This window comes from Saimiri boliviensis, chromosome 11 (genome assembly GCF_048565385.1).
Source record: "Saimiri boliviensis isolate mSaiBol1 chromosome 11, mSaiBol1.pri, whole genome shotgun sequence".
Classification (NCBI taxonomy): domain Eukaryota; kingdom Metazoa; phylum Chordata; class Mammalia; order Primates; family Cebidae; genus Saimiri; species Saimiri boliviensis.
Genome location: NC_133459.1, coordinates 33,875,974 through 33,902,973, shown reverse-complemented (window position 1 = coordinate 33,902,973; position 27,000 = coordinate 33,875,974). Strand labels below are relative to the sequence as shown.

Genomic DNA, 27,000 nt, shown 5'->3' with positions numbered 1-27,000 from the left:
TCCAGCCTGGGTAACAAGAGCGAAACTCCGTCTCAAAAAAAAAAAGAAAAAAAAAAAGAATCAGGAGGTTACTATGCTATGTGAGTCAGAAGGAAAAGTTATGGTCAGTAAAAGAAATGTTTGAACTAAACATTTCAGAGATAGTGTAGTTACTGGTAATAGCAAACAGGGCGTGATGAGGGGAGGGTGGGAGTGTGGATGGCTGATACACGCTAGAAGGAATATTGTTGGAGGAGGTAAGGAACTGAGACTTAGGGTATAGGGTGGGTCATCTGCCTGGATTTTTTTTCCCCCCAGAGTCTCTGTATCGAGGTTGGAGTGCAACGGTGCGATCTTGGCTCACTGCAACCTCTGCCTGCTGGGTTCAAGGGATTCTCCTGCCTGCTGGGTTCAAGGGATTCTCCTGCCTCAGCTCCTGAGTAGCTGGGATTACAAGTGCATGCCATCACGCCTGGCTAATTTTTGTATTTTTACTAGAGAGGGGGTTTTGCTATGTTGGTCAGGCTGGTCTCGAACTCCTGACTTCAGGTGATTCTCCCACTTCAGCCTCCCAAAGTGCTGGGATTACAGGCATTAGCCAGGGCACCCAGCCCTGCCTGGATCTTGAATGAAGAGAATTAGAGGCAGACGGGAAGATAATAAGCTATGTAAGCTAATGTTGAGGGAGGAATGATTCCCTAAGATGCCTGTGGACCTCAAAGAAACTGGAGATTTTGAAATACAGGCCAGGTGTGGTGGCTCACACCTGTAATCCCAGCACTTTGGGAGGCCTACGTGGGTGGATCACTTGAGATCAGGGGTTCGAGACCAGCCTGGCCAACATGGTGAAACCCTATCACTACTAAAAATAAAAAAAATTGGCCAGGTGTGGTGGCGCACACCTGTGGTCCCAGCTACTTGGGAGGCTGAGGCAAGAGAATCTCTTGAACCTGAGAGACGGAGGTTGCAGTGAGTCGAGATCGCACTACTGCTTGGCTCTCCAGCTTGGGCAATAGAGCAGCACTCTGGTCTCAAGGAAAAAAAGAAGAAAAAAAGAAAGAAATGAAATACAATTGATGCAGCTGACTGGTTTATACCCTATAGATATTTTAACGCTGTAATTTTTTTTTTTTTTTTTTTTTTGTGACGGAGTTTCCCTCTTGTTACCCAGGCTGGAGTGCAATGGCGCGATCTCGGCTCACCGCAACCTCCGCCTCCCGGGTTCAGGCAATTCTCCTGCCTCAGCCTCCTGAATAGCTGGGATTACAGGCACGTGCCACCATGCCCAGCTAATTTTTTTTTTGTATTTTTAGTAGAGACGGGGTTTCACCATGTTGACCAGGATGGTCTCGATCTTTTGACCTCGTGATCCACCCGCCTCGGCCTCCCAAAGTGCTGAGATTACAAGCTTGAGCCACCGCGCCCGGCCTGTAATTTTTTTTTTTTTTTTTGAGACAGGGTCTCGCTCTTGTTGCCTAGGCTTGATCTTGGCTCACTAGCGTGATCTTGGCTCACTGTGACCTCCTGCGCTCAACTAATTCTCCTACCTCAGCCTCTCAAGTGGCTTGGATTACAGGCATGCACCACCACGTTCCGCAATTTTTTTTTTTTTTTTTTTTTTTTTTTTTGGAGGCAGAGTCTGGTACTGTCGCCAGGTGCCAGGCTGGAGTGCAGTGGCGCAATCTCGGCTCACTGCAACCTCTGCCTCCAGGGTTCAAGCAATTCTCCTGCCTCAGCCTCGCGAGTAGCTGGAACTACAGGTGGGCGCCACCACGCCCAGCTAATTTTTGTATTTCTTTTTTTTTTTTTTGAGACGGAGTTTTCGCTCTCGTTACCCAGGCTGGCGTGCAATGGTGTGATCTCGGCTCACTGCAACCTCCGCCTCCTGGCTTCAGGCAATTCTTCTGCCTTAGCCTCCTGTGTAACTGGGATTACAGGCACGCACCACCATGCCCAGCGAATTTTTTGTATTTTTAGTAGAGATGGGGTTTCACCATGTTGACCAGGATGGTCTCGATCTCTTTACCTCGTGATCCACCCGCCTCGGCCTCCCAAAGTGCTGGGATTACAGGCTTGAGCCACCGCGCCCGGCAATTTTTGTATTTCTTAGTAGAGACGGGGTTTCACCATGTTGGCCAGGATGGTCTCGATCTCTTGACCTCGTAATCTGCCCGCCTCAGCCTCCCAAATTGCTGGGATTACAGGAGTGAGCCACTGCGCCCAATTTTTGTATCTTTTTAAATGGAGACAGGGTTTCGCCATGTTGGCCAGGCTGGTCTTGAACTCCCAACCTCAGGTGATCTGCCTGCCTTGGTGTCCCAACGTGCTGAGATTACAGGGGAGAGGCACCGAGCCTGGCCTAACATTGTAATTTTTAAGTACCTTAGTCTCTTCATAAAGTGTTGAATGGACTATTTACATTCCTCCTGAGATTGGTGTTTGTAAATTATGTGTGTGTGTACACACACACACACACACACACACACGGGCTCTTTTTGAACAAAGAGCTCACCCACTGAAGCCTATTGAAAAGTCTACACTGCTACACAAATCTGTATTTCTATGAGGTTCCATAATGAAATCAGTGTGCACGTGTTTGAAATCCGTAAGATTTTACTTCTCTAATTTCATTGTCTTGGCACGAGGTAGGGTAGATAACAAGCACTCCATTTCTGATTTTGAACCGGAAAACATCTGTTTTTCTGGGCAAGGATATCAGCAGATTGCTCCTAGGGACAATCAAGAAAGAAAAGAGATCTCCAACCCTCCTCCCCAGGAGCGGATAGAGCCCTGGTTATTTGGTTACAAGTGAAAATTGCCCTGGCATAACCATTCAAATTTCTCGTAGCAAATCACAGTGGCCTACATCCAACGCCGCCTTCTCTCATTGGCCAACTGGAAACTTGAGTTCCTCCATGCCTCCCGCCTCTCACCCAGGAGCCAATAGGAAAGATCAGAGGTTCGCAACTTAGCGTCATAAAACATAGTAACTGCAATTGGCTATTGGAGCGGTCAATCGAGGAGTAGGCGGGGCCGTGCCAGCTGGCCTATATAAGAAGAGGACAAAGGCGGCGCGCCGCCTGTGTCATCCGCCATTTTGTGAGGAGCAAGGTGGCCTCCACGTTTCCTGAGCGTCTTCTTCGCTTCTGCCTCGACCGCCCCTTGACCACAGACATGTCTCGGGATCGGTTCCGGAGTCGCGGCGGTGGCGGTGGTGGCTTCCACAGGCGCGGAGGAGGCGGCGGCCGCGGCGGCCTCCACGACTTCCGTTCTCCGCCGCCCGGCATGGGCCTCAATCAGAACCGCGGCCCCATGGGTCCTGGCCCGGGCCAGAGCGGCCCCAAGCCTCCGATCCCGCCACCGCCTCCACACCAACAGCAGCAGCAGCCACCGCCGCAGCAGCCTCCGCCGCAGCAGCCGCCGCCGCATCAGCCGCCGCCACATCCACAGCCGCATCAGCAGCAGCAGCCGCCGCCACCGCCGCAGGACGCTTCCAAGCCCGTCGTTGCTCAGGGACCCGGCCCCGCTCCCGGCGTAGGCAGCGCGCCGCCGGCCTCCAGCTCGGCCCCGCCCGCCACGCCGCCGACCTCGGGGACCCAGCCGGGGTCCGGGCCAGGCCCGACCCCGACCCCGCCGCCCGCGGTCACCTCGGCCCCTCCCGGGGCGCCGCCACCCACCCCGCCAAGCAGCGGGGTCCCTACCACACCTCCTCAGGCCGGAGGCCCGCCGCCTCCACCGGCAGCGGGTCCGGGCCCAGGTCCGGGGCCTAAGCAGGGCCCAGGCCCGGGCGGTCCCAAAGGCGGCAAAATGCCTGGCGGCCCAAAGCCAGGTGGCGGCCCGGGCCTAAGCACTCCCGGCGGCCACCCGAAGCCGCCGCATCGAGGCGGCGGGGAGCCTCGCGGGGGCCGCCAGCACCACCCGCCCTACCATCAGCAGCACCACCAGGGGCCCCCGCCCGTTGGGCCCGGCGGCCGCAGCGAGGAGAAAATCTCGGACTCGGAGGTGAGTGTCTACGGGCGGGACGCGTCGGCTCCCTTAAGATGGCGGCGGCCCCCCCTTCCATTCGTCTCCGCCCCCGCGCGGGGGCCTCCATTTTGTCGGCGACCGGAAGGGGCGCTTGCGCGCGCTGCCGTGGGGGCGGGGCGGCTTCTCGGGGCCGGCAGTCGGCCGGGGATTGGCCGCCGCCTCGCCTTGCTCTCCCGGCGGACTGAAGGCTAGGGGAGGTCTCGCTGTGGAAGGAACTGCCGGGCCGCGGGGTGGGCCCTGGAGAAGGTAGCCGGTCCTTGGAACCTGGGTAGTGCAGAGCGTGTGGCGTAGGTTTGGAGAGAACCGGGCAGTTTCGTTCTTAAAAGCACTAGCGCAGATCGTGTAGGTTGCGGTGTCATTTGGACTTGTGTTACTTGCCTATTTTGATTTTAGTATTGCGATTTGGATTTGTTAGGGACACTCAGCATATGTGGCTGAGAGAGTAGCTGATGGGGGAAGTGTGTCTCGGGCATTCTGAATGATGGGGGCCCCTTTTTCGATGTTAAGATAGTGCTCATGTTGGAGATCTCACAAACATAGCAAAATCTTGATTATGACCCAACTGAAAGGTAACTGACAAGTTGCAGGTAAGCAAATACTGATTTTGGGTTTTTGACTTGCAGAGGTCTCTGGTGTTTGAAAATTCCGTTTGTTTTTCATTAGGGGTTTAAAGCCAACTTGTCTCTCTTGAGGAGGCCTGGAGAGAAAACTTACACACAGCGATGTCGGTTGTTTGTTGGGAATCTACCTGCTGATATCACGGAAGATGAATTCAAAAGACTATTTGCTAAATATGGAGAACCTGGAGAAGTCTTTATCAACAAAGGCAAAGGATTCGGATTTATTAAGCTTGTGAGTGTAATTGTTTGATTTTATGTAGAATTTAAAAGGGTGGGTTTTTTTGGTCACTACAAACGCTGTAGGCTTGGATTTTAAACTGGGGAGAATAAATTAGTCTTAAATTTTCATTTTTTTATTTTTATTTTTTAAGAGACGGGAATTCACCATGTTGGTTAGGCTGCTCTTGAACTCCCGACCTCAGGTGATCCGCCCGCCTTAGCCTCTAAAGTACTTGGATTATAGGCGTCAGCTACCCCGCCCGGCCGAATTTTCACTATTACAGGAAAAATATGCCTGCGGTATAATGCGCAATTGTTGCTACCTAAGAGAAAAGAGGGGTGGAATGGGAAAAACACTTACCCTAGGTGGTGTTAGGGGGCGCCGCCTGTAAAGCTAATGCTCGAACTGAGTTGGAGGAAGAAGAGTAGGACAGTTATGACAGTTAAGAGTAGACGTAACCAATTTTGAGGTCATTAACATGAGTGTCTCTTACAGGAATCCAGAGCTTTGGCTGAAATTGCCAAAGCTGAACTCGATGATACACCCATGAGAGGTAGACAGCTTCGAGTTCGCTTTGCCACACATGCTGCTGCCCTTTCTGTTCGTAATCTTTCACCTTATGTTTCCAATGAACTGTTGGAAGAAGCCTTCAGCCAGTTTGGTCCTATTGAAAGGGCTGTTGTAATAGTGGATGATCGTGGAAGATCTACAGGGAAAGGCATTGTTGAATTTGCTTCTAAACCAGCAGCAAGAAAGGCATTTGAACGATGCAGTGAAGGTGTTTTCTTGCTGACAACGTAAGTTGTATTAACTTAAATGAGATAGTGTCAATAATAAAACTGAAACAAAGGTGTAAGGTAAGATGGAACCATTTTTGTTTTTAGAACTCCTCGTCCAGTCATCGTGGAACCACTTGAACAGCTAGATGATGAAGATGGTCTTCCTGAAAAACTTGCCCAGAAGAATCCAATGTATCAGAAGTAAGATTGATTAAACTTTTTGGCAGTTCTAAATATTAAGTGTAAAGGAGAAATTTGTTGTAGTAGTTTTCCAATTTTGCTTAAAATACACAACATTATTTGATGCAGATGTAAAAATCTCAGACTGAGAAAGATTTTTTTCTGAAGCTGTTAGGTAGCTGTTTGTTTCTGAGTTGGGTACACTCATATGCAGTCCTGTTTTGTCCCTGCAATAATCGGGTGAAGTCTTTTTGGTGAGACTGAGTCTCACTCTTGCCCAGGCTGGAGTGCAGTGGCATGATCTCAGTTCCTTGCAACTTCTGCCTCTTGGGTTCAAGGGGTTCTTGTGCCTCAGCCTCTCATGTAGCTGAGACTACAGGCGTGAGTCACCACGCCTGGCAGTTTGTCGTATTTTTTTATTTTTGAGACGGGAGTTTCGCTCTTGTTACTCAGGCTGGAGTGCAATGGCGCGATCTCAGCTCACCGCAACCTCCGCCTCCTGGGTTCAGGCAATTCTCCTGCCTCAGCCTCCTGAGTAGCTGGGATTACAGCCATGTGCCACCATGCCCAGCTAATTTTTTGTATTTTTAGTAGAGAAGGGGTTTCACCACTTGACCGGGATGGTCTCGATCTCTCGACCTCGTGATCCACCCGCCTCGGCCTCCCAAAGTGCTGGGATTACAGGCTTGAGCCACCGTGCCCGGCCTATTTGTCGTATTTTTAGTAGAGATGGGGTTTCACCATGTTGAGGAGGTTGGTCTCGAACTCCTGACCTCAATTGATTCTCCCACCTCAGGCTCTCAATGTACTGGGATTACAGGCACGAGGCATCATGCCCGGCCAAAGTACATTTTTGTGGGTGGAAAAAATAAGCCTTGGTAAGGAATTTGGCTAGAGGAAAACAGAAAATGAAAAGGGTAGAATTAATCTCTTAGTGCCTGTATTCTTTCCTGGAGTATTCTGAATATTTTTGTGGTGTAGATACTTTAGATGAACCAGGATAGTTTTTGCCTTTTGTGCTCTTTACAAGTAGTGGAACCAGGAGAAAGATCAATTCTAGGGCAAGTATTTTCTGGTGTGCATTCACAAATTGTTTCATGTTTAAATTTTGTGTGTAATTAGGGAGAGAGAAACTCCTCCTCGTTTTGCCCAGCATGGCACATTCGAGTACGAATATTCTCAGCGATGGAAGTCTTTGGATGAAATGGAAAAACAGCAAAGAGAACAAGTTGAAAAAAATATGAAGGATGCAAAAGACAAATTGGAAAGTGAAATGGAAGATGCCTATCATGAACATCAGGCAAATCTTTTGCGCCAAGGTAAAAAGATCTCTGCATGAGCATCACTGCAAAGATCAATTGTTTTTTTGAACTTGTTAGAAACTTGTTAATGTGAAACCAAAATATTTTCCAATGTTCAGATCTGATGAGACGACAGGAAGAATTAAGACGCATGGAAGAACTTCATAATCAAGAAATGCAGAAACGTAAAGAAATGCAATTGAGGTAAAGTTGTGTTTAAGCCTTCATTTCTTTTAACTTCTTTTTTCTTTTTTTTTTTAAAAGAAGTATCACTCTTGTCCAGGTTGGAGTGCAGTGGTGTTGTCTCAGCTCACCACAACCTCTGCTTCCTGGGTTCAAGTGATTCTCTTGCCTCAGCCTCTCGAGTAGGTGGGATAATAGGCATGCACCACAACACTCAGCTAATTGTATTTTTAGTAGATAGAGGTTTTGCCTTGTTGGCCAGGCTGGTCTGGAACTCCACCTGCCTCTGCCTCCCAAAGTGCTGGGATTACAGGCATAAGCTTCCATGCTCCCATCTTTTTTCTTTCATTTTTGAAATGGGCCCAGGCTGAAGTTCAGTGGCATGATCATAGCTCATTACAGTCTCAAACTCCTGAGCTCAAGTGATCTTCCTGAGTAGCTGGGACTACAGGCACAACCTACCACACCTAGCTAATTTATTTTTTTTATATTTGTGGAGAAAAGAGTCTACCTGTATTGCCCAGGCTGGTTTCAGACCACTGACCTCTTGAAGTAACTGGGATCATGAGTATGAGCTGCTATCCCTGGCTTTGAGCCTTGGTTTCTGCACTAACATTTATTATATTCCTGATATTTAGGAAAAGATGTACTTAGTTTTTCAGGTCAGTCAGGCAAAATACAAAGGTTAAATACTATGTCGATGTTGGTTTAACAGTTAAAATGGAATACAGTCTTAAGATTTCCCTTAATATCTGCATTCTTTGCCAGAATGTCTTTAGTATTGTGCCCCTAGACTCACTCTAACTAAGCCTTTGTGCTTTTTTAGCTCTAACCTAGTTCTTAGACCGGTTGCTAGGTTTTTTCACATAAAAGATGTAAACATTTCAATTATATGCCTGATGGGTATTTCTAGGCAAGAGGAGGAACGACGTAGAAGAGAGGAAGAAATGATGATTCGTCAGCGTGAAATGGAAGAACAAATGAGGCGCCAAAGAGAGGAAAGTTATAGCCGAATGGGCTACATGGATCCAGTAAGCCAACTTTTATTGCCTTCTAATTGGAGTTGTCTCTAGAACTTGTAGGTACCTAGAAAGAAATAAAGGAATTTTAATATCTTAAATTATAGTTACTTTCTGTTCTTTTTTTTTTTTTTTTTTTTTTTAAACAAAGTATATTATGTTTGATTGCCTTGTATGGGTCAGAGGATTTAATTGAATAGGACAGTTTTTTTGAGATGGAGTTTTGCTCTTGTTGCCCAGGCTGGAGTGTAGTGGCACAATCTTGGCTGACTGCAACCTCTTCCTCCCAGGTTCAAGCAATTCTCCTGCCTCAGCCTCCTGAGTAGCTGGGATTGCAGGTTTTACACCACCACACCTGGTTAATGTTTTGTCTCTAGTAGAGACAGGTTTCAGCATGTTGGTCAGGCTGGTCTCAGAACTCCTGACATCAGGTGATCTGCCCGCCTTGGCCTCCCAAAGTGCTGGGATTACAGTTGTGAGCCACTGCGCCCGACCTTAAATAGAAGTTTTATAGGTCTTTGGGTAACTGAGTCTACCTTAGTTTCCAGAATATTTATTGCAAAAATAATTCAGATGATGAAAAACTGCCTTTTGAACTTACCCATGTTTTTTGTTTAACTTGAAAATTTCTCAATTCCTAAGAATGCTTGGTGCAGGTGTAGTGCAGGTATATGAAAGGAATTTTTTTCTTGCAGAGAGAAAGAGACATGAGAATGGGTGGTGGAGGAGCAATGAACATGGGAGGTAAGTATGAAATTTAAGTTAACAGAAGTAGAGACTGGTATTCTGGTAGAGTTGTAACCACTGTTTTTGTCTCTTAGATCCCTATGGTTCAGGAGGCCAGAAATTTCCACCTCTAGGTGGTGGTGGTGGCATAGGTTATGAAGCTAATCCTGGAGTTCCACCAGCAACCATGAGTGGTTCCATGATGGGAAGTGACATGGTAATGTATCCTGTGGGACGTAGTACCAAGGCAATTCTCATTTTCACAACTTAGGTTTTTTTTTTTTCTTTCTCTGTTTTTTTTGTTTTGTTTTGTTTTGTTTTGTTTAAGTAGGTGACTGGACCTCTTTTAGTTTTCCCTACCAATTTCATACATAATTATGTAATATTGAGGAATACTTTGGCAACACAGAAGAACTTGGTGTGTGGTAACCTAAACAGATAATGGTTGCCAACAAAGAATCAATGCTGTTAGTATGGAATTACTTTGGCAATAAGTAGATTTAGGTGCTTTTGAACTCTAGTGCATGGCAAATCCAAATTCTAAATGCTAGAAAATGTATCTGATTATTCTACATCCAAGTGAGAGTAATCAAATGGCAAACTGTCATTCTTTAAGTTGGTATTTGCCATAAGTAGGAATCAGACTTGTAGTTTCAAGCTTTAGGCATGTTTTAGTGATGTGTAGAACTTTGACCTCTATTTGGTGTGGCTTCTATCCTATGAAAAGGGAATTGAGTGTTTTGACTCGTCGTTCCCCACCTGTTGGGCCTGTCTTGTAGGTATACCTTCTAAAAATCAACTGACATCTCCATTTTGCTACAGAGTAGCAAAAATCCACAATTTTTAAGCATACTAATGGTGTGCATTCCATCTGAACCTTCTTGATGCTATCATGTTTCAGCTGTAAATATAGCCTGCCAGATACTTAGAACAATCAGTTGAACTGGTATGAGTGGCTGCATTAGGGCTTTACAAATCATTAGGACTGAATTTTGGTGGGTTTAGAGAGTGCATTTTTGTAGCTGAGTTGAATGTGATAAGTTCACTACAGGCTTTTGGCAAAGGAGGGGAGCTGCATTGTGTAGCTCATGAGATACATTTTATACATGGAAACATAAGCATTTAGTATAGGGCCTCACCTGTTCATAATCTTACCTAAGACTTTGGGAATTCGAGTTATAATGGCTGGTTGGGTAAAATGTAATAATACTATGGGCTTGCTCCAGATTTTTCAGAGTATGTGGGTAACATTTTGGTTTATATGCTTCCTAAAGACAGATTGTTAGATAATCTGTATAATCCAATTTGAACTTAAGTTTTTAAAATTAAAGGTTTGTATTCTAGGTAACAAACAGCTCCTGGGGTCTCAGCTGTTGTAATTAACAATCATGAAAGCCCCCAATTTTTCTTTTTTTGGCTCTTAGAGGTAGAATATAGAACAATGAGCCCAAAACCCTATAATTTATGATTTTGAAAAATAAAAGATTAAAGTTTAGCCATTTTTAATAGTTCTATAGTACGTTTTTTAAAAATGTTGAAATCACGTATAGGAACAGTTAAACCCCGATGCCATTTTAGTTTTTTATTTGGACTATCCTTTGTAACTGGTCTATTATAAATGAAATAAGAAAAAGAGTGTAGGCTGTGTTTGCATACCTAAGGGGTCTTGCTCTTTAGGCATGTGTGTTCCTATTGAAAACTTCTATCTCTAGAAGTACCTAAAATGAGATGGGAATAATGAAGTCACTCACTGCTTTATTGCAGTTACTTTAGTTTGGTGTTTGGGAAGTATCTAAAACACGGAAACAGAGCAAAGTGTCTGTACTTTTCAAAGACCTAAGGGAAAAGATGGACTGCTATGAAGGTGGGTGGGGTTTGTTCATTCAGTTTGCAGCAATATAGAATAGTGCTGAGAACATAATTGTCTCTGGTTTTATAGTGATGGCTCTGAAGGTGTAGCATGCCTGTGAGAATTTGGTAACACAAGATTTTTGATCAAGTTATTGTGCCGGTTAAGTGACTAAATCTATTAGTCTTACATGCTTTTTCTTTTTGTAGTCTGGTAGCATTTTATTAAAACTTTCAACCTTTTAAGATTTCTGCAACTTAGCAGATGTGTCTTAAGATCTTGAAAAGCACAAGGTTTCTTAAGCAGCACATGCCACTAACTGGTGAGTAGGTCTTTGTCACTTCATTGAGTGAATTGAATCTCTCTGGTTGGGCTTGTTAGGCTTACTTGGAAATTAAATTTCCTGTTCAGACCTTGAAAGTGAGAGTTTGCAAGCTTTTTCAGTGGGTTAATCTGATGTGAAATTTCTTAGAACTCATTTTGTAATGGATTTTCACATCTGCACTAATTTCTTAAATTTTTTAGCACTACAGGGAAGATCTGTTCTTTGAAACAGGTGTATGAGAATGGCTCAAGTGGGAACATACCACAAGGCATGTATTATCGTAAACTAATTTTTAAATTACCCTTTTTTCCTTTCTATGTTCCCGGTACCTGTGGATCGACTCATTGGTGATTGTATCGACGAACGTTGACTACGGAACCTTCTAAAATATTTACTTAACACACATGGACATCAACTACATATAATGAACTGTTAATTACTGTTCCAATAGCGTACTGAGCGCTTTGGGCAGGGAGGTGCGGGGCCTGTGGGTGGACAGGGTCCTAGAGGAATGGGGCCTGGAACTCCAGCAGGATATGGTAGAGGGAGAGAAGAGTACGAAGGCCCAAACAAAAAACCCCGATTTTAGATGTGATATCTAGGCTTTCATTCCAGTTTGTTTTTGTCTTTTGTTTAGATACCAATCTTTTAAATTCTTGCATTTTAGTAAGAAAGCTACCTTTTTATGGATGTTAGTAGTTTATTGACCTAATATTTGTAAATGGTCTGTTTGGGCAGGTAAAATTATGTAATGCAGTTGTTTGAAACAGGAGAATTTTTTTTTCCTTATTTCCTTATTTTTTCTTTTTTTACTGTATAATGTCCCTCAAGTTATGGCAGTGTACCTTGTGCCACTGAATTTCCAAAGTGTACCAATTTTTTTTTTTTTTACTGTGCTTCAAATAAATAGAAAAATAGTTATAATATTGATCTTCAACTTTGCCATTCATGCTTCTATGCACATTAGGCTAGGTATTCTACATTGAAAGCATGTGAGTGTCTAGGCCTTTGAATGGCATATGCCATTTCTGGGAAATGTATCTGGAGGCTGAGTATTGCTTTCTACAGATAACTGCCCCCTTTGTTTTAAAAAGAAAAAATGCATATTGAAGTAGTTTCATGATTTGTTTGGCATTACATAGGAAGCACACTGGTGCTAAGTATTTTTTAAATGGTTATGTAAGCAAAGCTGAACTGTAAATCTTAATTCAGGAATATGTATTAAGATTGCGGAATGGGTGTAAGACAATTGGTAGGGGGTAAAAGTGGGTTTGATTTAAACTGATCTTTTATGGCCCTATGATCTATCCTTTACTTGAAAGCTTTTGAAAAGTGGAAAGATCATTTTGTTGCATTTCCCAATTTCTTGTTTTTAAAAGACCAACAAATCTCAAGCCCTATAAATGGCTTGTATTGAACTTTTACATTTGAATTAAAGATTGTTAAACATGAAGCCTTTTCATGTATTCAAGTGATTTATAAAGATGGGGTGTGAAGGTAAGAAGGTCTAGTAAGGGGGCTGGGCGTGGTGGCTCACGCCTGTAATCCCAGCACTTTGAGAGGCTGAGGCGGGTGGATCACAAGGTTAGGAGCTCAAGACCAGCCTGGCCAACATAGTGAAACCCCATCTCTACTAAACATACAAAAAAGCTGGGCGTGGTAGTGCACGCCTATAATCCCAGCTACTCAGGAGGCTGAGGCGGGAGGAACGCTTGAACCTGGGAGGTGGAGGTTGCAGTGAGCCAAGACCCTGCTACTGCACTCCAGCCTGGGCAACAGAGCGAGACTTTGTCTCCAAAAAAATGTTTAGTAATTGAAGTAGGTTTAATTATGTATACATTTGTACTCTGTAACTTCTCCTTGTGCTACTTCTGTTGGGCAAAATCTGTAGGACTATAAAAATCTGTTGGTTCTCATATAAGAGCTAGTGGTGACTGTTAATGACAAATAGGGTTGCAGATAATCATTCTTATTTTAAATTTAACTTGTTTTTTACATAGTTTCCTTTTGACGTAGCACTAAATCTGGGGAGAGTTGTTCATGCTACACAGTACAAATATCCCTTCCTCCCACCATAAAGGCTTGGAATGTTTCCATGGTGTTGTCAGTTAATTGTCAACTTCATCAAACCCCCTTCCATTAGAACAAGAGACTTTGACTATTAAAGTAGATGGTTTATTGTTGCCTGTTAGTATAATGGGAGCCTGATTTCCCAGTTTAAATGTTAGAGGAACAGCTTCCTAACAGTAGGTAAGGTAACTGAATGGTTTGCCTTTGTTCTTAGTTATGTTCCATTCAAATCTGTACATTATAGAACTCTTACTATGGAATGTGTCTTCCTCCTTTTCACCTCTGTTCTTGGTGCTAATTGGCAAAAGAAAAATTCTAAGTCAAACCTTCAATAACATGCTGAAGTTTAGTATTGTGCCTGTGTACAAATGGAGACCTATTGTTGGAACAATCTGAGCACTTTTTGCATAGGAAACAGGATAATGAAAGTAAAACACAGTAGTGTATAAAAGCATCTCACTAAATTCTGGTTGTATGACTGACAGGTACATGGTGTGCTAATAAGGGAGACAATCTCATTAGAAAATAATGCTCATTATTTGTGTTCACCAGCACACTCGGGAATAAGAGTAGTTTTACCATGATTATATCTATGAGGAAGTTTTGTCCCAAAACAGGTTAATTGGTGATACATACGAGATTTTCTATATGGAAACAAGGGTCTTGATTTGAAAGGAGTCCGTTACAGTTTGGCTGAATTATACAGTAGGGACTCAAAGACAAGAAAATAAGGGGTGTTCATGGGACACCCATAGAGGGTGACGTTTGAATGTGTGGGTGGGGGCTGGTGGGGAAATGGGAAAATCTGCCTATAAAATTAATGTTTCAGTTTATTTTTCAGATTACATGCCTTTCTTTATAAGGGATGCTGGCACAGACCCCTAAAATAAGCTTTTGGTAGTACTGTACCTTTGAAGGAAGAGTGGTGAAGGATGCTAATGGATAATCTCCTGAAAGTTGTGGCTTTTGATACCCTTACTGTGGACTGTAGAATTGCTAAACATTGTTTAGCAAATAATGTTGCTTAGTTTCAAATGACATTTGACTTTCATCATTGAAACAGCAGTGTACCCAGGGTTGTAAGCTTACTCAAATAGACTTTCAATAAGTCTTCAATGTATAGGATAGTTTTTAGCCTAATGTGAATTTAAATCATCTTAGTAAGTAGTTTCCTAAAAGTCGATCTGAAACTTGGGGTGGGAAAGGGGAGGGTAGTAATTTTGAAGTATTAGCCATTTTTCTCATTTAAATAAACCACTTGTCCCATTTCCTCTTCTCCACTTTCTCATAATTTTGTTTTAAGAGGAACACTGGTTGTTTTTTATACTGTCTCCTAATCTTTAAAAACTGCGTACTCTTAAGGCCCCAGTGTATTTAATAGGTATTTTATAAGCATAGCCCATTGGCTCATGTTACTTAGTGAAATCATAATCCTCTTTGCTTAGAACATTGAACTACTGAGAAACTCTTTACTACAAACCCCACCACTCTATAGATGTATTATTCCACTAATATAAACAGCTAAAAAATTGGGAAATTGTAATGTTACGCCTGTGCAATTTTTAAGTGGCATATTATGGCAGATTAAAATTTAGATACTTGGCTTTTCTTGGGCAAGCCACTTAGTTGTGGCGGAATGTTTTCTGGTGTTCTTGGACTGCAATTATGCACTATTAAAGTAGTGGCCTGCTACATAACTGCATTTAGCCAGCATTTCTGCAGTGCGTAACTGTGAGGAACGTAGTACCGCAAATGGCAATGGACATTAGGACCCGGATGTAGTATTCCTGCTTGCTCCAAGATTCTCATTGCCGACTGCATACAGGTAGGTAACAAGCAATATAATCTAACTTGGTGACTTGCTATGTACTTTTATTCCGTGGGCATTCTGGCATCACACTTCTGACAATGAAATTACAGTGCAGCACCTAACACTTGTATGGTAAAGCTAGCTTACATCAGAACTGTGTGGGTGTGGGGTTAGAGCTGTAATTTGTCAGGCAGAATTCAGTGCTGTTGCAGTTCTCAGATAAAAAGTGCAAACTTGATTCTTTGGTGTATCTGACTCAGTTGTGTGGTTTCCTTTAGTTGCATTGTAACTCAAGATAACATGGAACAAACACATCAGTGGTGTGGGGGAGAGGGAAACAAACTATACTTGGGAACTAAGGTGCTTTTAGCACCTTGACCAGGGACTGCATAGCATGTGATAATTAGTCTCTATTGTAGCAAAATGACCTGCCCATAGGTTGGCAATATCAGTAATTTCAGTATGCAATCTTGGTAATTCTGCAAGTTCAGTTGAACTAAAAGTACAGGTTTTTTTGTAATGTGATTTAAAAATTTTAAAACCATGGGCTTCATGAAAACACCTTTGTTACTAACTTGGGCTTAGGTGGGAATCTAACGTGAATAGTTCAAGTTACGGGACTTGTCTAAATATGTCTATACTCTAAACCTGGGGGAAGGTGGTATGGAACATTGACTTGACTACAGTTGAATACATGTTGGGAGTCATTCCCAATCATAAGACATCGTCGTTTCTGTAGGATGACTGCATATGTTCAGAGTAGCTTTTTTGAATTTGGTTTCCTTAGCTTTAGGGATGTGATGTTACAGTCCAAAATGTTTACAAGAAAACCTAAGTCTTCAAAAGCACTTTCTTCTGTTGCTTAGGACTTTGCATCAACTGTTGTTCCAGACCTCAATTCAACTTTTTGGTCTCTGAACTGGTTTTTAGCTAGCATGAATGAGAAACAGCTTTCATGTATAATGTTTCTGCTCTGTAACTGGAAAGTGGTTTACTTTGCATAAATGCTGATGAAAACTTCATGACTGAGAATTTTCTGTGTATCAAGAAAAAAAGCTTGCTCTTGGCAAGCAGTTCACAAGGTGGGGACAGACTTGTATTTCAACATGTAGTCCATTCAAGCAAACAACTTTGGACTCTTCTGATAGATGAAAGAACAAATGATGACTAGTTTAACCTCTGCATATCCATAATATAATGCAGATCAAGTATAATGCTCAGTATTAGTGACATGAGTATCACTAAATTATATAGAACCCTGATGGGGTGTCCTGTGTCATGATCAATTAAATCGGTGGCCAGTGCTCGCTGCCGTGGTTTAGTGATTGGGTGTTAGAAATAAAACCTCAGGCCTGTTTCTTATCAGTTAGTAACAATTTTTAGAGAACGTACTTGGCATAATATATGGACTTCAGGAACTTCATTGGGGTGGGGGGTTAATTTTGCTTTATCCTGTTCACCTCAAGATTATTAGGCTTTTGCACTTTAGAATGAGAAACTTGTGATGTTAGTCTGTTCTTACTAGCTTTAATTTGTGTGTAGCTATGAATTGTGAATCTTAGTGCAGTGGATTTAAAAAAAAAAACTCAAAAAGCTGGGAATTAAGTGGGTTTCAGTAATGCTATACCGAGGTGCTTGCATTGTATTTCATAATCTTGTTACACAAACCAAAATTTGTTTTAATGATAACAGTCTTGGGTTCAGAGGTGTGATGCCAGAATGTATTTTCGTACTGTTAGGCCCTTGGAACAGATATCGGTGCTTTCTGAAAGATGAAAGAAACGCAGTGGGTGCTCTTCATGCAAGGTTGCAAACCTACCAAGAATGCATAGTAGTCTCACTTTTCCCCAGTAAAGAGATGTGTGTGACTAGTTTTGGACTTTTAACTTTAATGGGGGTTGCATGTCTCCTATTGTTAATCATTGTCAGCTGCAGTGACATGATCCACAGTCCTGCATTTACTGCCTTTCCCTTAATGATAATGGACAGGTTTTAGAGAGCCAGGATGTTGGTCTGGGCCTTTATTTGGTTTTGGCTTTAGCTGATAATGTTTCAGTGATGTCAGCTAGTGCAGTTCTCAAATGGCTGCCTATTAGGGAAAGAATTCAGAGGATTTGACTGCTCCTAATCATCTGTCATTGCTGCTAGATAATGATTGGCAATTTTTAAGACTCAACTGGAAATCTCAACAGTTGCTGGTAAACTATTAACCATAAAAATGTTGCTTTTGAACACCAGTGCTGAAAAAAAGATTTATTTTTTTATTTTTATTTTTTGAGTGAAAAAGGGGCTGGATGTAGAATAGGATAAGCTGGAGAATGGGGGGGGAAGAATGCAAAACGATATAGTATCCCTTATGGATGGTACATGTGCAACAGGGAACTCTTATTTCATATGCCCATTTCAGTAATCATACAGGGAGGAAGAAAAACCTGGAACTTGAATGAAGGCTGATCTTTTGTTTTGTGCACTGTGGCCCTGCCAGGTATATAGTGAAGGTGACTGTCTTCTCCCTCAGAAAAACTTGGTTCCTTGCTGTCCCAGTAAGGCATAGCTTTCCTGCCCTAACTTTAAAACTCAGTGAGGACTTAGATGGGAAAGAATGAGGTAAATACAAAGGATTGCAGGATAACAACTGCAGCATTGTGTACTGTGGGAAGGGGGGTTGGACACTCTTGGAGGACTCCTGCTGAAGGTGGTCAGCCCGCCTGACAGTGGAAGACATACTTGAATGGGGAGCAGGGTATGTGCTTTCATGTGAAAAAGCTGATGTTAAAACTTATTTGGCAAGGTCAACGTTGTCACATACCTTCACATAAGGGATAGTATATTTTGGGTTGCAGTCAAACTTCACTGTGCTCAGACTGGTGAAAATAAGAGTTAGGCTTTTCCATTTTAAAGAAAACAGTTTTCATTCTAATTCAGGTGTCTACTTATTTTATGTAAGAATAATTTTAGATTCCCCCCTCCCATGAAGTTTCTTTCTATTTTTTTATGCTGTAACTTACCCCCAATCTTTATCTCTGGAATTTTACTCTTTAAATTTTGAAGTTGACTAGCATTTTCAAACCTTTATTTTATACCCTTGTCTCTCATACTAACTTTTTCTTATTATTCTTTAGGTAAGAATAATTGATGTTGGCTGATATTGGAGTGCTCGTTCACACGAAGTAAGTTTCCTTCCTTAGAAATCTTAATCCCTAGAGGCATTTTAAAAGAAATTTAATTTTGTTTAGGTATTTTTGGTGAAACTTTATTATTTGAGGTGTTTGCCTTTTCTAAGATAATATCCCTGTATTTTTGTTTGAAAATAGGGCTGTATATGACAAAGCAGTTGAGAGGCATTATTATTATTATTTATTTATTTATTTATTTTTTTGAGACAGAGTTTCACTCTTGTTACCCAGGCTGGAGTGCAATGGCGCGATCTCGGCTCACCGCAGCCTCCGCCTCCTGGGTTCAGGTAATTCTCCTGCCTCAGCCTCCTGAGTAGCTGGGATTACAGGCACACGCCACCATGCCCAGCTAATTTTTTGTATTTTTAGTAGAGACGGGGTTTCACCATGTTGAATGGGATGGTCTCGATCTCTCGACCTCGTGATCCACCCGCCTCGGCCTCCCAAAGTGCTGGGATTACAGGCTTGAGCCACTGCACCCGGCCTGAGAGGCATTATTATAAAAATGTCAAACAATAGAATTCAGAAAAGGTGGATAGTTATATAACAGTCATAGAAGAACAGAAAGCTTGACTTAAGGGAGAAGGCCGTGTTTTCAGTACTCTTAAATTCAATTTTAGATGCCATCCAAAATCCCCATGATTTTTTTTTTTTAACTTTAAAGATGTAAAGAAAATGTAGAAAGTGGGGCGTGGGCGTGGTGGCTTAATACCTATATTTCTAGCACTTTGGGAGGGAGAGGTGGGAGGATTGTTTGAGCCCAGGAGTTTGAGACCAGCCTCGGCAAAATAATGAGATCATGTCTCTACAGAAAGAAGAAACAGCCAGGTGTAGTGTGTGCCTGTGGTCTCAGTTCCCCTGGAGGCTGAAGTGGGCAGATGGCTTGATCCTGGGAGTTTGAGGCTGCAATGAGCTGTGATCCTGCCACTGCTGCAGCTTGGGTGACACTGAGATCCTATCTCAAAAGGAAAAAATACATAGAAAAGAGTCTTAGGGTGGGCCATGTCTTAACAATAGATGACTGACTGGAACCCATGCCGAAAAAGTTCATACTGTTTAAAAAGTAAATGTAATAGCTGAACTTGTTATTTTAAATAAAAATTTTTTTTTCACTCTAGGTGATTAGTTACTTCTGAAGTTACCATGCAGCATGAGCCAACCAAGGAGCGAAGCCACAAGTTGGTAGACTGACAGCGTGTCTAGGTAAGTTGAATGATACTTAGTCTGTTACACTGTCTTGAGAAAGGCTTTGAGTGGTACAAAATGACAATACTAGTGTGGGAACCATTAATTACTTTTTTTGGGGGGAGGGGGGAGGTTGAGACAGAGTTTTGCTCTTGTTGCCGAGGTTGGGGTGCAATGGCGTGATCTCAGCTCACTGCAACCCCTGCCTCCTGGGTTCAAGCTATTCTCCTTCCTCAGCCTTCTCAGCTGGGATTACAGGCATGCGCCACCATGCCTGGCTAATTTTGTATTTTTAGTTTTGCCATGTTGGCCAGGCTGGTCTCAAACTCCTGACCTCAGGTGATCTTGCCCCCCACCCCTCCACCAGGCCCATTAATTAGAATGCTGTATTTTTTGATAAGATTTCTTTGGTATTAGGGAGCTCACTTCACTGTTTGAGAATTTGAAAGCTCTGATTCTTGTATCCTTTGGAGTAATCATACCCTTTTATTAGCAGGATCAGGTGAGCTGTGTCCAGAAAACCAACGAGGAGAGGAGTGCAAGGAGGAATGAACAATGTATTTCTCACTAATAAAGACATTATTTTAATTACCCTTTGTTTTTTTGTTTTTTTAGTACTTATTTTCTAGAATTTTCCTGACCTGTTTTATTCAGAGTGACATTTAATTAAGAAGGTCTGCATTAGACACAGAACCAGATTATAATACAGGATTCTATTGTGACTGTTTTGGCAGTGTTACTTTCAATCTCAAAATTACGGATCAATTTTTACCACCCTTTTTAGATACTTGCCTTCACTCTGCAATCTGTTGCCAGGCTGGAGTACAGTGGTGCAGTCTCAACCCACTGCAACCTCTGTCTCCCAGATTCAAGCCATCCTCCTGCCTCAGCCTCCCGAGTAGCTGGGACTACAGGCATGTGCCACCACACCCAGCTAATTCATTGGCATCTTTAGTAGACATGGAGTTTCACCATGTTGGCCAGGATGGTCTCAATCTCTTGACCTCATGATGCCTTGGCCTCCAAAGTGCTGGGATTACAGGTGTGAGCCACCATGCCTGTCGATAACTTTTTTCTAAAATTAGCATGTTACTACTAACAATTACTACCTACATACCTTTCCTTGATTGGATTTCAGACATAATAGCGTTTGGTATTTCCAACTTCTGTATGTACAAAATAATATGGTTATGGGATAGTCACACATTGCTTCACAAACAAGCCTAGTCAGATAATATAGTAGTATCTTCTTATCTGCAACCATGATCACCCACAATCCCAGTTAAGTTTTAAATTACGTGCAGTACTGAGAGGCATCCTGTCTTTCCCACCTTAGATGGGCTATAGGTGGGAAGATTGGATACAGTATATCCATGCAGTATGTGCTGCCTGTCATCCAAAAAAAATGGCCATGTAGGCTAGGCTAGGCTTTGGTACCATTTGTGGTTTTGGGTAGCCACTGGGGGGGGTCTTGGAATGTGTCTCCTCACAGACAAGGGAGGACTACTGTGTTTTGGTTGATGTAATGATGAAGGGTTATCAATTTCTCGAAGTCAAAATTGGATACACAGTGTGATCTGGGTATTTTTTGAAAATAAATGTAAGGAAAATCTGGAATTGACCATAAAAGCTGCTTAATAAAAATTGTAAGTCAAATGATCTGTCCCCTTCACTCTTGGAGCCGTTACACTAAAACTTGCCAAGCTGTTCGTCTGACACTAATTTTTTTTTCGAGACTGAAATAATCACAAAGGAAGAGTTATGGCACATCGTTTGCTCATCCCATGAAATTTGTTTTGAGTAGCTGTGTACAGTTAATCCCAGGAATGAGACCAAGATATATTTTTTTCATCCTTGGTTTTTGAGATGGAGTTTAGCTCTTGTTGCCCTAGCTCGAGTACAATGGTGCAATCTGGGCTCAACACAACTTCCACCTCCTGAGTTCATGGAGTTGTGCCTCAGCCTCCTGAGTATCTGGGATTACAGGCATTTGCCACCACACCTGGCTAATTTTGTGGTTTTGGTAGAGATGGGGTTTCTCCACGTTGGTCAGGCTGGTCTTGAACTCCCGACCACAAGTGATCCACCCACCTTGGCCTCCCAAAGTTGGGATTACAAGTGTGAGCCACCCTACCCTACCATACTTCGTATTTTTAAAATAAGCTACACCCAAATCAAGAGTCTTGTTACTGTCGAGTTATTGTTGCTCCGTTCTGTTAATACTTAAGTTTTCCCCACCTGTGGGCTCTGAAGCCTTGTAGATCTCAAGGCAAAAATCAGTGTAATAGTGTGTTACAGTGGTTAGGGGTATATGAGGTCATATCAGAAATAATACATTATTTCTGCAGTTTGCCTAGCTGCAATATCTGGCAAGTTTCTTTAGTTGTTAGCTCATCTGTAAAATAAACACCTTTTTCATAAAGTCATTGAGATATGAAATGATGAGCAAAAACATTTAGCAGTGCCTAAAGGTACAAAAGGAACACATTGTATTTTCAAGTCTCTACCAGTGACCAACGTTCACAGGCAAAAAGGATATTTCCCTTAGTATACCATGTAATTAGAAAAGCCTGATTAGCAGGTTTTTGATAGCAAGGCAGAAAATTTAACTTTCATATGATGGAGTCCATAGGGTACAATCGGTAACAGAGCCTGCTACTGAAAGGAATGGAAGCCCCAGGAAGGCCATTGATTTGTTGTGAGTTTACTTAACCTTAAATGGTAAGAATTAAATACAAGGATTGCTGCCTAGCAGGGTTGTTGATGAGTTGATAGGTTCAGTACTTGAGGCAGTACTTGACTCAGGTGTTCTGAAATAATAGTCTTTAAGGGTGGAGAAGCCTATAACTTAAAACATGGCAAAGTCCACATCTTAACAAAATAGTGGGCACATAATGTTTTGTATCTAAAACAGGTTTAGTTGTTAACAGACTTGAAAGACACAGCATAAGCACGATTGAAGTAATTGAAAGATTTGAGAGAAGAAATTGTGGAAAGAAGACACATAATTGGGGAAATACTCCATAACATTGTTAACGTGGTAATGCTTGCCAAACTACAGATTCAACATAATCCTAGCTGATTTCTTGAAATTGATAAACTGATTATGAAATTCACATAGAATTTTAAGAGACCCAGAATAGCCAAAACAATCTTGAAAAATCTTGAAGCACACTTCTGATTTCAAAACTACAAAGCAATGGTAGTCAAGGTGGTTGTACCAGTACAAGCATAGACATAGATTAATACAGAATAGAATTGAAAGTCCAGAAATAAACACTCATATGGTCAACTGATTTTTGACAAGGGTTCCAACAATAGTGTTTTCAACAAGTGGTTCTGGGAAAGTGGGTAGCCACATGCAGAAGAATAGTAGACTCCATACCATATACAAAATCAAAATGGATCAAAATCCCATATGTAAGAACAAAAGCTGTAAATACTGCAACTGATAAGGGACTTGTATGTAGAACATATAAAGAAAACTCAATGCCTGTAATAGCAGAGGCTGAGGCAGGAGGATCACTTGAGGCCAGGAATTCAAGACCATCCTGCATAACATGGCAAGACCCTGACCACAAAATACTTAAAAATTAGGTGGGTGTGGTGGCACACACCTGTAGTCTTAGCTACTCAAGAGGCTGCGGTGGGAGGATCACTTGAGCCCAGAAGGCTAAGGCTGCAGTGAGCTGTGATGGCATCACTGCACTCCAGCCTGCAAAAAACACACACTTAAAACGTAGGCACAGATGCCTGTAAATCCCAGCACTTTTGAGAAGCCGAGGCAGACACATCACTTGAGGCCAGGAGTTCAGGACCAACCTGGCCAACACAGTAAAACCCTGACTTTACTAAAAATTCAATAAATTAGCTGGGGGTGGTGGCTGGCACCTGTAATCCCAGCTACTCAGGAGTCTGAGGCAGGAGAATCACTTGTAGTAAGCCAGGATTGTGCCACTGCACTCCAGCCTGCACAACAGAGCAAGAATCAGTTTCATTAAAAACAAAAAAACCACATAGGCAAAGAAGATGAATAAATACTTCTCCAGGAAGATTAGCAAGTGGTTAATAAGTAAGTACATGAAAAGATATTAGACATTATTAGTCATTGGGGAATTCTATCAAAACCACTTTACACTCACTAGAAAGGCTAGAATCAAGGCTGGCCTTGGTGGCTCATGCTTGTGAACCCAGCACTTTGGGTGGCCGAGGTGGGTGGATCACTTGAGGTCAGGAGTTGAGACCAGCCTGGCCAACATGGCAAAACACTGTCTCTACTGAAAATACGAAATTAGGCCTGGTAGCGCATGCCTATGATTCCAGCTACTTGGTAGGCTGCAGCAGGAGAATCGCTTGAACCTGGAAGGCGGAGTTTGTAGTGAGCCCAGATCGTGCCATTGGGCTCCAACCTGAGCAACAAGAGCGAAACCACGTCTCAAACAAAAACAAAGGCTGTAATAAAAAAACTCAAGAAATGTTGGCAAGGGTATGGAGAGATTGGAACCCTTATACACCATTGGTGGAAATGTAAACTGGTGCAGCCATGCCGGAAAACAGTCTTGCACTTGGGCAAATAATGAAACATTGAGTCACCATGTGACCCAGCAATTCCAATGCTCAAGAGAAACGAAAACATACTTGCTCAATAACTTGTATGTGGATATTTATAGCATCATTAATAATAGCCAAAAGGGCCAGGCTTGGTGGCTCACGTCTGTAATCCCAGCACTTTGGGAGGCCAAGGCAGGAGAATGGCTTGAACCCCAGAGTTTGGGACTAGCTAGCCTAGGCAGCGTGGTGAAACCCCATCTCTACAAAAAATACAAAAATTAGCTGAGCATGGTGGCACTGTGCCTGTAGTCCCAGCTACTCAGGAGGCTGAGGTGGGAGGAACCCCTGAGCCCAGGAGGTTGAAGCTGCAGTAAGCTGTGATTGTGCCACTGCACTCCAGCCTACGTGGCAGAGTGAGACCCTGTCTCAATAATGATAATAGCTAAAAGGTAGAACTAACCCAAATGTCCATCAACTGATGAATGGGTAAACAAAATGTTGTATATCCATACAAAAGAATATTACTAATCCATAACAAGGAATGAAGTACTGATAACATGTCACAACATGAATAAACCTTGAAAACATGCTAAGTGAAAGAAGCCAGTCACAGAAAATCACATATTGTATTCATGTGAAATGGCCAGAACAGCGAAATTACAGAGACAAAGCAGATGAGTAGAAGTGGCCAAGAGAGTGATGGGAAATAATAGGTGGATCATGGCTGAACAATGCAGGGTTTCTTTTTGAGGTAATGAAAATATTCTAGGTAAGGCACAGTGGCTCACACCTGTAATCTGAGCACTTTGGGAGGCTGAGGCAGTTGGATCACCTGAAGTCAGGAGTTCAAGATCAGCCTGGCCAACATGGTGAAACCCTCTCTCTACTAAAAATAGAAAAAATTAGGCTTGATGGTGCATGCCTGTAATCCCAGCTACTTGGAGACTGAAGCACTAGAATCACTTGAACCCAGCAGGCCAAGTTTGCAGTAAGCCAAGACTGTGCCACTATACTCCCACCTGGGCAACAGAGTGAGTTAGACTCCATCTCAAAAAAAAAAAAGAAAATATTCTTAAATTGAGTGGTGATGGATGCATATATTTGTGAATACACTGAAAACCATTAAATTGTATAAATGGGCGAATGAATGGTTAGATGTGTGAATTATACACACACACACACACACACACACACACACACATATTTATTATGATTATTATTTTTGAGATGGAGTTTCGCTCTTGTTGCCAGGCTAGAGTGCAATGGCACGATCTCGGCTCACCGCAACCTCCGCCTCCAGGGTTCAAGTGATTCTCCTGCCTCAGTATCTTTTTAGTAGAGATGGCGTTTCTCCATGTTGGTCAGGCTGGTCTTGAACTCCTGACCTCAGGTGATCCACCTGCCTCAGCCTCCCAAAGTGCTGGGATTACAGGCATGAGCCACTGTGCCCGGTGTGAATTATATTTAAAGCTTTATTGAATAAGACAGACTTAAGGAGTGGTGTAAGAAGAGGCCTTGGCCAGGCGTGGTAGCTCATGCCTGTAATCCCATCTCTTTGAGAGGCCCAGGTAGGCAGGAGTTCAAGACCGGCCTGGCCAACATGGTGAAACTCCAGCTCTACTAAAAATACAAAACAGTTAGCCAGGCATGGTGGTGGTGGCACACACCTATAATTGCAGCTACTGGCAAGGCTGAGGCAGGAGAATCGTTTGAATCTGGGAGATGGAGGTTGCAGTGAGCCAAGATCACAAGATTACTGCACTCCAGGCTGGGCAACAGAGTGAGACTCCATCTCAAAAAAAAAAAAAAGGAGGTCTTGTAGGTACAGGTGAGATCATAAAAGCTCTTGCAGGCCATACTAAGGACTTTGGACTTTATTTGAAAAGCAATGGGAATTCTTGAACAAGAGGCACTGAGAGCATCTGGATTATTAAAATGACTTCCTCACTGGTTTTACCCCCTGCTCCACTGTGGTCTGTTTCTTAGCACTACCTCTAGTTCAGATATCTATTGCTTCCTGACACACTACCCCTCAACTCAGTGGCTTTAGACAACAACTCATTATGGTTTTGAGGGTTGGCTGGGCTCAGCCAGGCAGCTCCAGGTCAGAGGGAGACCGGGGCTGAAGTCTTCTGAAGGGTATTGGTGTCCAAGTCCAAGATGGCTACTTTTCTCACATGCCTGACAAGTCCGTGAGATGTTGGTTGGAACACTTACATTCTTTGTCTTTCCTCAAAGTGATTAGATGTGTCTCAATTCCTAAAGGAAAAGGGACTGATGGTTGTTTTTGAGGACAGTGAGGAAGGGGGCTTTTGTACAGGGTTCTACCCTGAGGCTGTGGTATGGAGACAGAGAAGACACCTGAACGGCCGACTCCGTGGGAGTGATCACATGGATTGGAAAGCTGACTTGCATCAAGAGAAAAGGGCACCAAGGAGGCCAGTCTGAGGATAGGGCTTTGGACTGAGCAGTAAAAAACATTTGTATGATGACTCCTCCCTTGGAAGACCTAAAGAAGAATTCTTTTTTTTTTTTTTTTTTTTTTTGAGATGGAGTTTCGCTCTTGTTACCCAGGCTGGAGTGCAATGGCGCGATCTCGGCTCACCGCAACCTCCGCCTCCTGGGTTCAAGCAATTCTCCTGCCTCAGCCTCCTGACTAGCTGGGATTACAGGCAAGCGCCACCATGCCCAGCTACTTTTTTGTGTTTTTAGTAGAGACGGGGTTTCACCATGTCGACCAGGATGGTCTCGGTCTCTCGACCTCGTGATCCACCTGCCTCGGCCTCCCAAAGTGCTGGGATTACAGGCTTGAGCCACCGCGCCCGGCTAGGAAGAATTCTTGCATCTGAGAATTTATTGATATTTTATCTTCTGTCTTAGGGATACTCTCCATTTTCCTATTGGTTTGGAACCAGGAATTTCTTTTTTTCTTTTTTTTTTTTTCTTTTTTGAGAGGGAATCTTGCTCTGTCGCCCAGGCAGTAGTGCAATGGCCCGATCTT

The 27,000-nt window shown here is 43.0% G+C and overlaps 1 protein-coding gene across 3 annotated transcripts; it reads left to right on the top strand.

The window, feature by feature from the left end:
• The first annotated feature begins 3,035 nt into the window (after positions 1 to 3,035).
• On the top strand, positions 3,036 to 20,039 carry SFPQ (splicing factor proline and glutamine rich). 3 transcript variants are annotated; one of them, XM_039473645.2, is made up of 12 exons: positions 3,036 to 3,981; positions 4,669 to 4,857; positions 5,341 to 5,642; positions 5,730 to 5,825; positions 6,927 to 7,123; positions 7,225 to 7,309; positions 8,202 to 8,319; positions 9,003 to 9,051; positions 9,129 to 9,250; positions 18,210 to 18,257; positions 19,382 to 19,466; positions 19,942 to 20,039. In XM_039473645.2, the coding sequence occupies exons 1-10, from the start codon at positions 3,154 to 3,156 to the stop codon at positions 18,231 to 18,233; spliced, it is 2,010 nt and encodes a 669-aa protein (XP_039329579.1). In that variant the 5' UTR covers positions 3,036 to 3,153; the 3' UTR covers positions 18,234 to 18,257; positions 19,382 to 19,466; positions 19,942 to 20,039. The 3 variants fall into 3 exon arrangements, with proteins under 3 accessions (XP_039329579.1, XP_039329578.1, XP_039329577.1); XM_039473644.2 differs by having other exon boundaries at positions 11,659 to 18,257; positions 19,945 to 20,039; XM_039473643.2 differs by having other exon boundaries at positions 3,037 to 3,981; positions 11,659 to 18,257.
• Positions 20,040 to 27,000: the final 6,961 nt, after the last annotated feature.